The sequence below is a fragment of the Stegodyphus dumicola genome, chromosome 8 (assembly GCF_044657685.1).
Source record: "Stegodyphus dumicola isolate Sdum_Otavi_A_Nest chromosome 8, ASM4465768v1".
Classification (NCBI taxonomy): Eukaryota; Metazoa; Arthropoda; class Arachnida; order Araneae; family Eresidae; genus Stegodyphus; species Stegodyphus dumicola.
This window is the reverse complement of record NC_140775.1, coordinates 7,739,799-7,756,097: the sequence shown is the minus strand read 5'-3', so window position 1 is coordinate 7,756,097 and position 16,299 is coordinate 7,739,799. Positions and strand designations below refer to the sequence as shown.

Sequence of the window (16,299 nt, the reverse complement as noted above, 5' to 3'; positions counted from 1 at the left end):
ATTATGGATTACAATATTTAGTAGTAATGCTGATGTTTCTTAGCACCATTTCTTTCAATCATATCCAGGTGTATATACATATTTTTAGTTTCTAAATTTTAGGATAATGGGAATTAAGATTATCATTTATATGCTTATTATTTTTTTTATTGCCAGTTGTGCATGTTGTTTGTTAGGTTACTTCATTTCAAATATGAATGTTAGAAGGCTTTTTTGTTATAAGATTTAGGTATTTTTCTTGTATGAAATATTTTTTATCACATTTATTAGCTAATTTATATAGTATTTCATTTACATACGCTGGAGATATAGAAGATGATGGTTATATATTCTGCTACGAAACGCGAATAAATTAATACTTGAGCCTAGGTAAAATATTAATTATTATCTTAAGAACCCCTTACCAATTTATCATTACAGTGGCAATTTTCAATCAGCGTTTAAATTTTTGTAAAAAGTTCGTTTGTTTTTCGGTTCTTTCAATTACATTTATGCACAAAGTTAATAAAAATATCTGTAAAAAGTTTAAAAAGTGTGTATTTATATAAAGCCTCCTTTCTTTCAGCTATTTTAATTAACTAAGCAACATGATAAAGTTATATTTCCGACGAAAATTTAAAAATTCAGATGACTTTCCGACGATAACATCGGACGAAAAGCTCCGCCATGTGTATTAAGTGTCATGGCCTTCTCCCTCTTGAAGGTCGCGACCTAGCACCGTCTGACAACCATTTCCTTCGGTCTCTGTAAAACTCTCTTGATGGTAAACAATTGGCCGACCGAAGAGCCGCTTAAAATCACTCTCCCAAGTTTTTCGACGATAAACCACAGAAGTTCTACACCGATGGAATTATGAAGCTACCCGAAAAATGGCAAAGAATCATAGATAATAATCGTCAATATGTACTTGATTTTCAATAAAGAAAATTTTTATTCAAAAATGTGCCAAAAAAGCACGGAGACTTTTTATATCACCCAATATTTATAGATTTCGTATAGTTTGGACGATTTTCTCTCAAAAAACTGGTAGAACTCGCCAATTATATTTTTTTCTTATTTTGTAATGTCAAAATGTAAAGATTCTGTATTTTGTTTCAATGTAATGTAGAAGAAATGTTATTCGTCTTTCGTGTTTGAAGACGCAGATCCTTCTGTTGCGTTATGAGTTTATTATATTCTTTTTTTACTTCCAGAATGCTATATGTCAGTATTTTACCGGCCTTTCACAGTGGAAGCAATTCCTTTGGTCTATCTACCTACAAGCGGTCAACTAGTGCATCCTGATGCTCATCTTTCCTTGTCAGGTATCGCTGAATCACAAAAATTAATCTTTAAAATTTAATAAAAATTTCTTTTGCCGTAGTTATTTTGACCTAATTATTATAGCTACCAATACAAACAGAAACATTCATGCACGCTGTCTCCTGTAGAAATGTGAATACTGAAGCATTTTTAAAACTTTTTTGTGTTGAGGGATTCAACTTGAAACACCGGTGTGTTGTTATGGATTTTTTGCATGAATATTAATGCATATACAGATTGTTTTAAAATTTCTATTTGAAACTTTATTTATGAAAGCTTTAGTGCTATACCTATATGCATCTAATCTAAATGTTTCAGTAAATCAAATTTTAGAAATAAATTTTATGATATTTAAAAAGTAATAACTGTAAAATTAAAAATGTATGATAAAAAAGACATTGTTTCCCAAACCGCTTTAGAATCAAAAATTCAACAACTCCTAAGCAGCCTAGAAATTGTTTTCAGATATATCTCAGCAACTAGAATAATAGCCTAACGGTAGTTACTGTTAAAGCAAACAATAATCTATTTCTTCCTTCTAAGTAAGGTGAATTTGCGGTTTATGTCTTTTAGATCTCATCTTCTAGAAGATACTTATTGAATTTCCGCAGAGAACATCGCTTCTAAAGCAAAGACGAGAGGATTTGTGTTTCAGTTTTTACAGAAGAATGTAGATTCATTTTCGTAGTTATTTTACCTCGTTACAAATGGAAAAGCGAAGACCGAAGTATTTTAGGATAAATGTATTTAGAGCCTACAAATCAGGTGCTCCAGCCTTACGCCTGCGGGCACCATTGCGCCTGCCAATGGTTTTACGTGTGCAAGCTACAGTACGACCATGGGGAAAAAAAATAATAATTTGAGTTCTTTCATTGAGCTGTCAGACAACACCCAGTTCAAGACTGATTCTTATTCGTAATTTTTAAGTGCGTAATTTAGATAGATATATGTATAATTTGTAATTGGAAGGTTGGTTCTAAACCATAACTTTTATACTAAGCAAATTTTTGTACACAATTATTAAAACATGGTTAAGTCGAAAAATAACAAAAAAAAAAAAAAAAAAAGGAAATTTATAATTGTACGTAATAATATTTGTAATTAATTAAATTTTTTTTTAAAAAAAATTGTTACTTCTAACTTTTTAGGGAGACGTGCAATGCTAATGACTCAATGTTTGGTTAATGAATCAATTTTTTACAATATTTTGTGAGACGGTCCATTTATAGTTCTTTTGGATCGGATATATTAAACCATCGGATATAGCTACCCAAAGTATCTTTTCATTTGCTATAGCAGGATTGGGCTGTACCTAGAAATAAGACTTATTGTACAGTTATGTGAATAAAACGAATCTTTTCGAGTCTTGTGTATTTACGTAGAGTCAACATATTATTGAAATTTTTCTAGAGAACTGTAATGTAAAAAGTGATTAATATCTCTTACTTATACTTCTTTTACACTTTATTTAGGAAGAAGAACCGCAAATGCTGGGTTTCCGAAATGTAAAGCTGCCGTGTCCCAGTACTTAACCAAAGATGGCTGGCGTACTCTGATACGTTCAGATAATGGAGGGGGACCCGTTTTTGGTCTGTTCACAGATGGAAATAAAACTTTTCTTCAGGTATTCACTTAAAGAATGTCTCTCTGATATGTGGTGGTTGTTATTGTTACCAATCTCACTTGTCTGACAATGGTCAGCACAAGCCCACGGCGATCATCGTGGCAACGAGTCAAATGCGCCTGTCGTTGGCAGTGGCCTTGAGCACCATATAGGTAACAGCCTGACTCTAGCTCATCTTAGCTTCATCGACTTAGCTCACTTCTGCCACCAATTTTGAGAAAGAGATTTCCAAGAGGGACGGGTCAAAGGGTCCCCACCCCTCTTTCCCTACCACCAACTTTGTTAAGTAACCTTTATTGTTAGTGCAAAGGGATTTTGTCCTTGAGGGACTATTGTTTTCGTTTTGCAATTTCGCTCACTCTGAATATCCGTTTCACTTTTCAAACTGTTGCCACCCAATATTATCGCCCTGTATTATATTTCAAGAAATTAAATAATGAAGACTCTACATAAATGTATGTATGTTTGTCGCATTGTGATAAAACAACGGTAACTAGAGCCATCCAATTTTGAATTACGTAATCCTACTGCGAATATGGGCATCTGGAAGCCCAAATTTGAGATTTGGAATTTGTTTTATGATCGATTTCATATTTTGTAACACTTTAACGAATTTTTAAGTAACAAACTCAAGGATTTCAAAGCGAGCCATGGCAACGTTGTACAGAAAAAACATTTTTATCTCCAGCTCGTGAGACTGTGTATCGGAATTCCAGATATGCTCAGTTTAAAATTATTTTGCGGTATTGCTCTTGAAATGGATTTTATGGTTTAAGTGCAAAGAACATGATATTTAATAAATAAAGGGGACACACAAAGCGTTAAAAGAACCCCCCTTTGGGTGTCATTTAAAATCTGAAACCTTTCAGATTTTCTTTTTTTACCATATTTTTTAAAGTTAATCATTTTTCCTTCTTAGCGAGTTCGGCAAAAAAACACATACGGTAACAATTATATTAAATAAGATTTTGTTGCTAACCAAAAAGAAATGGTGTTGACCAGCCGCAACGTGTTATTTGTTATGAAGTATTGAGCAATGATGCTGTGAGACCATCTAGTCTGGATCGACATTTGTCGACAAAATATTGCGCCTTAAAAGACCAACTGAAAGATTTTTTTTGGTGCAAAAGTGCAAATTTGATATGTCTGAAATTTAATAATATTTTATCCTTTATCCAGTCGTCTGAAAAAGCGCTTGAATCAGCGTATAAGTTACCCCTACTCATCGCAAAATCCAAGTCATATTATCAGAGAAACTTCGTCAAACCTTGCCTGTTGAAAGCAGCTGATATTGTTCTTGGACTAGAAAGTAAACAAAATCTTTCAGAAAAACCACTTTCTGATAACGCTGCGAAATGTCCCGTTGATTTTATGACTGAGGACATACGAAATTAGTTAGTGCAGGCAGGGAAAAATCAAATTTTTTCGCAATACAGTTAGACGAGAGTAGAAATGTTGCAAAAATATTGTCAACTGTTAATTTTTATTCGGTTCACACAAAATCAAACCACCAACCTCAAAAGAGGACTTTCGACTCGCCACATACTTCAAGTTTTCCCATGCCGCATAAACACTCATCACGTTTACAAACATCCATGCCCTCTTTAGGATTCTGCAATCAGCGACGCTAACCGCTACCCCGGTCGGCTGGTTCTCTAATATGTGTTTAGTGCGTTTCAGAAGGAAATGGTTCAGAATATCATGTTTCCAAAATTTAACATATTCATACTGATGAATAGCAAGATGAAATATAGAATAATATTTAAATGTATGATTTCATATTGCTAACTCATAAACTTATTTGCATAAATTATAAATTGAAAATATTTCTTGTTTAACGAATTTTTTGTGTTGCTTTTAGATTAGGATTCTAGGTAATAAAACTACGTGAAAATATACATAGCGTATATCTAATTTTTCATAATTTATAAATTATTTATGTGAACTATTTTTGGCATACGAGTCGTATCAAAATACTAAATTAAAGAAGATTATTCTCTAGTAAATCACAAAAGAATATCATTGAATGTGGACATCTTTTGACTTCCTTGTACAACCTATAAAATTATACACACTTTTTGTTGCACTTCATTTAAATTTATTTCTTCGAATTTCATTCTCATTTCGCAGCAAGGCAAAAATACATAAAAGGTCAAAACATCTTCATTAAAAATTGTAAAATACGAAACAAAAATATGCTAAATACAGTTTAAAGTTACATACAGAACAGTTTAAAGAACAATTTTTACAGTTAAAATTAGTTTCTACAGAAAAACAAGCAATTCAGCCAGCGGGCAGAAAGACTACTGAAGCAACAACTGGTGCACAAAAAAACTGAAAGTTAACTTTGGTTCCACTAAGCAAATAGACTGGAAACTTGGTGCACCAACTGACTTAATTCAATGTTCTGCTACGAGTTTGAAATGTAAACAAATAGATGCCACGTTAGGCCTAGCCCCGTGTAAACTTTGAAATTATTAATAATTCTACAACTATTGCAAGCAGATTAACTAAAGGCATTAAACTTTAACTGGAACATAAGAAAAATATAATTCAATCACTTTTTACCCTTTCGCCGTCCTCTCCTGTCCCCGAAAATCCCCCCCCCATTCCGAATATTCATGAAAGCTGGGGCAAATTCAATTAGAAATAAAATGCCTGATTAGTGCTAACCTCTAGGAGGTATTAGAACAAACAAAAATAAAAACTCAAACAAGTAAACATTTAGAAAGCGTTTTAAACCTTTAAAAGTTTTAAAATGTAGAAGAACGCTTGAGGAGCGTTACGGCCACCCTGCGGAAGTTTAACTTGAACGCGCTAGACGCGTTACAGGCGACGAAGAAGTTAAAGCAAAAAATGTACATTTTACCAACATGTAAGAATAAAAAACTGAGTTCACCGAACACGGTAACTTGGTGCGCTTGGTGCGGCCGATCGCGTCCAAAAAGGGAAGTGCACAACTGCATGTTATAGCAGTTCCATACACAGAATTTCACTTTCTAAAAACTTGTTTTTGAGTTATGCGAAATATATACGCAAGTACGTAAAACGCCCCCCCCCAAAAAAAAACCCTTCTGAATCCATTTTAAATCTACTTTGCAATCTAATTTGAAAAGAAGATTCCTTTATTCTGTCCATATGTACAGATGTTACGGAAAAATCTCTTCTGAACCCATTTTAAATCCATTTTACAATCCGTTTTGGTAAAAAGAGCCATTTAGTCTTTCCAAACGTACAGATGTCTCGCAAAAACATCGTTGAAATGGATTCGAGAGCGGTCAAAATGAATATTTTGGTTGACATATAATACCCGAAATTTACCGCGATTATAGTACTTCCTTTACTTCGGACAAAGTAAAAAGAGAGCGAGTAAATACGGTAATCTTGCTAGGCAAACAATAAGTGGTGATTAAAACAGGGAGAATAATTACATGAAAAAATATTGTTAGTACATATATAAATTTGATACATCGAACTGTGTTTCTTCATTCCTACTCCTCTTTGGAAGCTCTTGGAAATTTAAACCATTTTTTTGGCATATGATGTAGTGACAATGGCGTAAAACTCACTCAGTAAAGCATCAGATGAAAAAAACGGTGCTTTATTTAACATTAATTATAATTTATTATGTAAATTATGTTTTATAATGGTTTTGAATTATTTTTTATATCTTTTACAGTTCCTGGGCAGTACGCAAGATCGCAGGCTTCTTCAACAACATATGGCTCTGGTTCGACTCTTCTGCAAAATACCAGATTATTCTCCATTCGAAACTTGCGTGGCATTTCGAGTTGGATGGGTCCCCGGTAAAAGTTTTCTTTTTGTAATCCATGAATTACATAGCAAAAATTATAAACATTCTTTTTTAAAATTCAGACCTCTTAACTACGTTAAAACAGGTTTCCATGCTTACTAAATTGAAAACAAGTTTGGAAATGAATTGATTTTAAAAAACTGATTAAGAAATGATCTGAAATATATATATATTTTTAATTTTCCTGAAATGTGATGATGATGAAAGTCTTTTGGGAAAAAGTGTTTTTAAAGACAAAGACTTGAAGTGTTGTATTTTTTTTTTTTTTTTTCTGAAAAATATATAGATACTACGATACTAAAAAGATTCACTTGCTTTCGAAATACAGAGCGATTCAGAAGTCCCCGAATTCTCCCTATTCTAAATATTATTTACTGTAGTAATAGAAAATAGTTGTAAGTATTTTTATTTTTGAAAGAAAATGTATGTGACCGTCTGTGAAGTTTCAGTGTATAGTAGAGGTAGAAAGCCAAACACATTAAGTGAACGATAGAAAGGAAAGATTGTCAATATGCACTGAGTCTCACACAAGAGCAGAGGTTTGCCCTGATTATACGCGTGAGTCATAGACAAACGTCATAGACAGTCATCTATAATCTTAGACGGCACACTGAAGAAATCGATGATTCTAAATGGTTCCGTGGTGAGATTTCATCACGACGCTTTAAATAAGGTGTACTGTGTTATAAGCGTGTTAGATGTTGGAAAACATCGGAACAGCATCATAAACAGCCATCCATGATACCATGGGTAACACCAAGCAGTGTATGGACATCATGAACTGCAAGAACCTAGAAACTTCACTATGATACTTTGAACAAGACTTCCTGTGCTGTTAAAAATTTAAAGACCTGATAAAAACGTCGTAAATAACTATCAGTGATAGCCCAAGCAATATTGGGTGGTGCTTGGGTTATCATTGAATGGCTGTTTATGATAGATGGCTGGTACCAATGGCGAGAAATTTCGCCACAATACTTTTGCACAAGTTAAAAATGTGCTTAAGAACGTTAGATATTGGAAGACTTGTAGCCTCATAAATAGCCATCCATAATATCACAAGGAACTGTGGGCTCTGCCCGGGTTATCGCGGAATGGCCTTAACTGGGGGCAAGTTGACCATGACCTTTTGAATAAAATTTGCAATGCAGTATAAGCGTATCGGAAGACCTTCGGAATAGCGTAATGAACAGCCGTCTGTTGTATGCTGGGTAACATGGAAGAAATGGGTGTCTGGAATGTATCATGAGTGGCTGGTGCAAGCGACGAGAAGCTTTACTACGACACTTTTGAACAAGATTTGCTGTATAAGTATATTAGATATTGGGAACTTCCATCCATGATATCCTAGGCTACATTTTTACCAAACTGGCAAAAAATCTGACCAGAACACTTTGAACAACGTGTGGTCTTGAGGATTTGTATATTAAACATAGAGATAATTTCTAACATCTTCTGTAAACATATACCTTTTCAGTCTTGTTGTAATTCTATAAGTTAATATTGTACACCTAAAAAATCAAATGTGAAATGAAAATGTACCGATTTTAGATTCATTAACACAATTTATTTTTTAAAATAATTCCAATCCAGAAAATCCAGATGAGGTAAGTACAGTAAAAAAAGCAACAAAGAGAATTTAGTAATTCGATATGAGACACAAGTTTTACTAGGTTGTCAACCTTCAAATTTCTTTAACAAATATTTGGAAGGGCTAAGTACTCCATCCTGTAAGTTCTACTTCAGCAATATGGAAAATTTTGCAGTCCAAGAAAATTAAACAAAAAGTGTGAGAAGACAGCAGACGAATTCGATGATACTGAAATCCAAGATGAATAGAAGATACTGCAAGAGGAAAGTTGACTCAAATTAGCAAAAACACACACGCACACATCTAAAACAAAAATGAAACAGCTCTTTTGATGTTGACCCAAATGTTTTAAAAAATAACTTATATAATCTTCTTGAAAAAGTTTCCAATATGCATTCAAAACATCTGCGATATATTTATTAAACGTCTCCTTTATTTCTCATAACAAAGTAAATTTTAAAGATTAAATTGATCTAGTGTAATATTTTAAATATACGCACGGAAATTAGACTTATTAGGACTGTACTATCTTTAACAGGTTAAGAAGTATTAAATTAATATGATTCATTATATTGAGTGTTCAAAAAGAGGCCGCTACAAGCTCTATTTCCTTAAAAATTGGTCATAAATATGTAGAACATTTACAGAAACTCCAGTTTCATAGAAAATTTTATTTATTTTTATTAGATATAGAACAATAGTAGTCCACATACACTGATTATTTTAATTCATTTTTAATATATTCCAGTTTTATCATAGGAGGTCTACAACATGACGTACTACAATAAATAATACTGCTACGTACTGCGTTCGTAATGGACTGAATGCATCCAGAACCGATGAAAGATGTGGCGTTTATGATTGATGACGTTTACTTTCTCAAACACACTTTGTACTTTTGTATTACTTTACAGCTCTGGAACTGTAATCAGAACAGCTATCAGAGCTGTATGAGAAAGTACTCACACAGCTATCAGAGCACATTAACGGTTACCTCTTCAAACTGCTAAGAACGTTGAACACAAACAAAGTAATAATAAATAATAAAGCACAATAATATCTCAGTCCGCTGAACTTTCAGTACTCTGAGCTAAACTGAAATTTGAATTCTCTTCTTATATATATAGTTTTCCTTCGTTCGCCAAGAAATTTTTGAAATTGCTGGAAGGCATACATAGGTAGAGTTACATAGGGCCGGACACAGTTACAGTTATATAGGGATCGGACCCAAATGTCGCCAAATGATCTCGAAATTGGCGACTTTAGGCCAAACTTGGCAATGGTTTTGGCCAAACTTCGTCTCCAAAATCGGCGACAAATTTTTTTTTTGCCAAAACCTTCGCCACATTTACATCAATGTTAAATGAACTTACCGATGTAACCTTATTTTTCCGGCGGTGCTTCGTCTCCTGATACTAGAGATATACTACAGATATTTCACTAAAATTATTTACATATGTACAGAATTTGTAACAATATTTTTATTTTATTTTATTTTATTTTTTTTTAGGAATAGATTCAGTGGAAGACACAGAAACACCATCCCATAAAGCCAACATGATGGTTGTAGGGCTGTCATTAGGAGTTCTTGGATTAGTCTACGTGTTTGCTGTTTTGGTATACCTGAAGATACGGCGACAGCTAATCACCAAACAGAAAACCACTAATGACCAAGAAGCAAAACTGCAATCAAGCGAAGAAAATCCAGATGAGGTAAGTACAGTAAAAAAAACAACAAAGAGAGTTTAGTAATTCGATATGAGACACAAGTTTTACTAGGTTGTCAACCTTCAAATTTCTTTAACAAATATTTGGAAGGGCTAAGTACTCCATCCTGTAAGTTCTACTTCAGCAATATGGAAAATTTTGCAGTCCAAGAAAATTAAACAAAAAGTGTGAGAAGACAGCAGACGAATTTGATGATACTGAAATCCAAGATGAATAGAAGATACTGCAAGAGGAAAGTTGACTCAAATTAGCAAAAACACACACGCACACATCTAAAACAAAAATGAAACAGCTCTTTTGATGTTGACCCAAATGTAGCAATTATTAGTCCGGATTTGTTTATTTAATTGAAATGTTCAGTATTTTTCTTTTATTAAATTTTAATAATTTGTTAAATAGGAGTAAAATGTTCGTAATGCCTTTCCCCTTAGATTTTTGTCTGAGAAACCGAAAAAAGGCATTAAATCTAAGAAATCGTTAAATCGGTTATATAAAGATTCGATTGTGCATAGTCTAGACAGAAGAGAAAAAAGCCCATTATAAGCCATAAAATTATTTAGCAACAACTTTGTGTCTGTCAGTATCGAAGTCTATAAAGAACACGAATTTTATATTCAAAAAAGCGAAATTGAGGCTTTGATAGGTAATCATTGTTGGAAATTTTATCATAATTTTGACTCTGAAGTTTCGAAAATTTTCTAAAAAGCTTTTTCCTCTGGCGAATTGGATTTTCTTGAAGCTGCTAATATTCACGAAGATTCGTGTTTAATTAATGACTTTAATTCCAATCCAGTCCTTCCTAACGCTTAAAATTCTATTAACTTAATTTTTCAAGTTTCGTTACTATTTCTGCTGACAGATGGAGCTACCTTCTCGTTCAGTTTACATAAAATAAATACAGTCGTGGCTTTCCCTTCGTTGTGTATTTACCAAGTTTTGCTCATGTATTGATTCTCGCCTCCGGGCGTGGTGTATTTAATAACACACACCTCTTGCTTAAAAAATTTTAATGCCCTCTGGTACAGTAGCTGAAGCCAGAAGTAAAGATATGATCCAAGATCTTTCGCTGCAGATTTCTTTGCTCCTGATGACCTTGCTCCTTTGACCTGTTTGCTATCGAAATCGGTTATTCTTGACTAGAATCTACGCCGAAAACAAGGTTCTAGCTTTGCTAATTTTAAATCGGTTATTCTTGACTAGAATCTACGCCGAAAACAAGGTTCTAGCTTTGCTAATTTTAAATCGGTTATTCTTGACTAGAATCTACGCCGAAAACAAGGTTCTAGCTTTGCTAATTTTAAATCGGTTATTCTTGACTAGAATCTACGCCGAAAACAAGGTTCTAGCTTTGCTAATTTTAAATCGGTTATTCTTGACTAGAATCTACGCCGAAAACAAGGTTCTAGCTTTGCTAATTTTATTTATATAGTATATTCACCACGTGAAGAAATTTGACCTCGCCTGTTAGAAAGGGAAGTTCATTTCATTAAGGGGAGATTCACAATGAAGCTTAACAAGGCCACGAATAAACAAATATGAAGCAATTAAAAACTGAACAGGAATCAAATCATTTACTGACCAAACCAGAACCAGCTTACATTTTATTTGAATGCATAGCTTTAATTGAACTCAGTGCTAATAGATGAGAAAACTCGATTTAGCCTAAATTGTAATGAGGTGGAAAGCTACGTTGCAAAATTTGCAGCAGATATTTTGGAGTTTCACACAGTTTCATATCGCCTAAAGACGTATTTTATTGAAATATGGCTTTCAACAAAGCGATTTTGTTGGAAATAAAGCAGATTCACGAACATTTCCATCTGCCTAAAATTAATTTATGATAATTGTATCTGCCTTATAGGAGAACGGTCATCGTATCATTCAAAATCCACAAGTTCATTGTTCACACTGCAAATTCGAATGCTCGACTCCGCAAATTCACTGTTCCAAGTGGAGCCCACCAACTGCTAAGCGTTAAAATCGCTGAACACTGGTGGTTCCGATCTGGGTTCGAATCCTGGCGAACGGGCTGGCTGCATGGGCGTTTTCGTGGTTTTCCTCATGGTAGCGTATGTACAAGTTAGTTTCCCTTAAAAAATCATCCGCGAAGGCATCCGTCCCTCTAGGCAGATAGCCTTTGTGTGCTTTGCCATTACAAACTAAACCAAACCAATATTCCAAATGTTCCACTCCGCAAATTCAATGTTCACACTCCATAAATTCAGTATTCTAAAAGGTTATTTGCCTAAGGGGGAGGGATCCGCTCATGGAGAACTTTCTAAGGAAAACTCGCGCGTATCTACGTTACACTTGTCAAAAACCACGTAAACGCCTATCGAGCCATCCTATTTGCTGAAATCGAATCAAAGCCGAATTATCAATGTCAAGCGACTTTACCGCTTCGCCGGTGGTAGGTTCTAAAGCATGAATAAAATCCGTGGTTGAGTTAACTGGTAAATCGGAGCATTGAGAAATTTGTAATAGATTTTAGTGAAAATACTATTAAGGAACAACCGAGATCTTAGAACTTCATTAAATATTTCTAAAATAAATAATAGTAACAATTTTTTTAACAATATATATCGCATGCTGCAATGATGAGTTTTTTAAATATATGCAGCGTGGAACAAACATTTAGATAGTTTGAAGTTTGATAAAGTTAATAATTATCTCAACACCTGCTGAAATTAAAGGCTTCTTTCTGTAATACACATTTATTTTTCTCATTCTATACTTTTAGATTTTTATTACTTTTACACGCTTCTAAAGAAAAATTCTTATAATAACCCATCAAAGAAAATAAAAACTTTTATTCTATAAACCATTTCATACAACATTCTGACACCTTTCCCTCGTAACGTTATTAGTATGAGGAAAATACTGGAATAAGAACCCAAATGTGCATTTATATATAGAGTTCATTTTTTTTTCATATTTTATTCTATTTGTTTTAAATAGTACAATGTTGATACTTTTTCCAGGAAATTAACAAGCATTTTTTATTTAGGCTGCAACTCATCATCGAATCGAAAGCTCAAAGCGACTTGAAATGTACCACACGAGTTCACTGGGTAGACAGAAGTCGGGAACATTCGCCAGCAGACTCCGCCATGACCCATGGGCCCAGATGTCGCCAATTGTGGAAACCTATAACCGAACTTGGACAGACAGAATGGGACAACATGGTTGCGAGTTTCGAGCCCAAGATTTCAAGCTGCAACCGGAGTTTTTTGATCCAGAGTTCATGGCATCTCCACCTCAACAAGTGTTAGATTATCTTGAGCGTCTTCAGAATTCAGTAACTTTTGCGCGTCATCGCTTGCGCAGCTGTTATCGTTACCAACCAACTTTAATCGATATCCCAGAAGACGATTATTATTACCAAGAACAGGAGAGCAAGAAATCGCAGTCTAAAGAAGTACGAAGAACACCGGATGGAGGCTCAGCTTCATCAATGGGTTCATTGATAGAATATGAACAAAAGGACAATATAGAGAAATTAGAAGCTCCTAAAATTCCACCAAGAAAGCCAAAACGCAAAGCACCGAAAGATCCCCAAAGTGAACCAAAACAGAACTCTGAGCAAGAGCAGAAAGATATCCAGAATGCAATGAATACATTAAACGATACACTTGATGCCTTAGAATTCGATATTTACAATCAAGATATGTTACAGCCGTCGTCTGAATGTGAGCAAGTAAGTGTGAGTGCACCAAACTCCAATAATATAGACACGGACGATTTCGATTCTTCGTCTTGTAGTTCTCTATCCGCAGTTACAGTTTTAGGCAAACCTGCAAAGAAACAAGCCGATTTGATATCAAACGGAAGTTTAAGTGTTGAGAACAATTTGTCCGAAGAATTTAGTACGTTTAGCAATTCGACATTTAATATGAACGAAAGCATGGCTGGTCTGTTTCACGATGGCAATAAAGTGGATAGTGTAGAAAAGTCAACTGAAAACTGTGACAATCCTACTGTAGAAAACGAAATAGTTGAACAAAATGATAATGAAGCCCAAACAGAACAAAATTCCAAAGAAGACAAAGGAACTAACACTCATTCAGATAAGTGCCATGATAATGGCTGTTGTCCTGCTGTTATTGTTTCCGTAGACGAAAAGCATGAAAATGGCGATGGAGAAGAAGCAATCCCAAATGGGCATATGCTCTGCAAGTCATCGTCAAATGAAAGTATGACAACAATTTCAACAGAAATGACAACAGATTCTTTGGATTCTCGACCATCATCGCCAAATCATCCAAGTCCCACGCCAAGCTTGGTAGAAATGTGGATCAATAGGCTGGTTCAGAATTCAGTTCCTTACTCCAGAACACGTCGGAAATGCAAGAAACTTGCACTCCCTGAAGATGAAATCGAGAACTGGGAGCATGTGTGTCAGAAACACAAGGACTCTTGTCCTATGCACGACTTAAATGACTCAGAACCAAACATAATAGACAAATTAGCACATTATGGATCAAAAACAATGGCCGGCTGTGATGTCGCAGGATATTTCCAGTCTTTAAAACAAGATGTCTTGAAAGAACATTTAAAATCATGGCTTCACTCTAATAGTCAATCTAAACGACAAAAAGGATTTTCGATAAATTACAACGGGAATGAAAACTCGCATAAACGACCTCTTGTACCGAATGGTCATGACCCAAAATTGCTAAATGAGAATGGGTTAAATGCAGCTTGGTCTACCTTCAGTGCCTTGAATGGTACTGAAACTCCCTTAGCATCATATAAAGACGCGAACTGTGCGAATCAAAATTCAGTAACTTCTGACATCAGTGACTCTTTGGAACAAAACTCAAGTGATGCAAATGTTTTCAATGGTACTCATGAGTAAAAGGATATATGAATCAGAACTTCAGTTACGAAGAGTTGTGAAAATTTTATTTTTGAAAACAAAATCATAGATTTTATAAAATCTACGAACAAATTTTCTAATGTTATGTAATGTTTAAAATATCCAATTTTCTTTAATAAATTTTTTTTTTATTTATTGTAGTTCAACGCAAAATAATAAGTAACAGAAACGATACAAAGAGCAAAATACAAACAAGTAACAAGAGCCTACATAAAACAATTATTAAATTTTTTCCGTGTTCACAAAGGGTTTTAATATGGGGTTATGAAGTATTTTAAAGATGGCTGAGTCTCTTTTAACTCCATAAAAATAGTTGGAGGCTCGGTGGCGCAGTAGCTAGCGCGTCGCACAGCAGCACCGCAAGTTCGGGGTTGGATCCCCGGGTTGCACATAAGCATTCCGTTCCGCGCCACGCGCATAAGAAAAAATCCCTACTTGTGATTGGACATTCTTTCCGGTGACATAATTTTCTCTCGCGTAATGACGTTTAGACGGGATTCTTGCGGTTTTGTTTTCGATGAATGACAAGGAAGAGTAAAAATTATCGTTTGTTTTCTTTGAAACGAAAAAAATTAGCTGCAGCCTTCTGAAGGAATTATAAAATGTTAAAATCTTTCAAAGATGCTGTCAATATCAGGAGCAAACTTAATGTTACGACAAAGTTAAAGATGCTGTCAATATCAGGAGCAAACTTAATGTTACGACAAAGTTAAAGATGCTGTCAATATCAGGAGCAAACTTAATGTTACGACAAAGTTAAAGATGCTGTCAATATCAGGAGCAAACTTAAGCGTTCATTTATCGCGCAAGTATATTACGTTACTATTATTATTACGATTATTGCAATTTTGTTACATTTTATTACTTTCACATTGCAGAAAATATTTCCTTTGCAAATGTTACGTTATTTCCATGTTAATGTCCATGTCATTTCTAATCTTCTATTGCCTTAAATGAAAGAAATATGTGCATTTAGTATCTTCGCTGAATTTAACACACGTGTATAAAAAGAAACGAAATTTTTCTGACAAACACTATTTTTATGCAAAGGTAGAAAAGATGTTACACATTAAAAAAGGGGCAATATTCATAATATAACATTATTAAATTTAAAATAAGTATCTCTGTTTCAAATCTATATTAGTTTAACTTCAGAAATAAATTTTGTGAATTTACTCTGTACTGTGTTAGCTCCCAACGTCGTTTTTCCTGTTTCCCAAAAGTGATTTGTCTCATGCTTTCGAAGATTGCATCTGCAGAGAATGGACATATAATGAACATGAAATAATGAATTAATAATCTCAGTGCTTTTAAAATGAAGGGTTTTAAACTAATACATTCATTAAAAATCTCTGCACTTA

At 34.2% G+C, this 16,299-nt stretch overlaps 1 protein-coding gene across 2 annotated transcripts in view; it reads left to right on the top strand.

The window, feature by feature from the left end:
• LOC118195595 (uncharacterized) overlaps positions 1 to 15,078 on the top strand; it is a 168,735-nt gene extending 153,657 nt beyond the window's left edge. For both annotated transcript variants that reach the window (XM_085821551.1, XM_085821552.1), the window contains 5 exons: positions 1,194 to 1,304; positions 2,775 to 2,926; positions 6,606 to 6,732; positions 9,842 to 10,044; positions 13,067 to 15,078. In XM_085821551.1, coding sequence (XP_085677677.1) covers positions 1,194 to 1,304; positions 2,775 to 2,926; positions 6,606 to 6,732; positions 9,842 to 10,044; positions 13,067 to 14,917 — 2,444 coding nt within the window. In that variant the 3' untranslated portion in view covers positions 14,918 to 15,078. The remainder of the gene's footprint in view (positions 1 to 1,193; positions 1,305 to 2,774; positions 2,927 to 6,605; positions 6,733 to 9,841; positions 10,045 to 13,066) is intronic.
• The last annotated feature ends 1,221 nt before the right edge of the window (positions 15,079 to 16,299 follow it).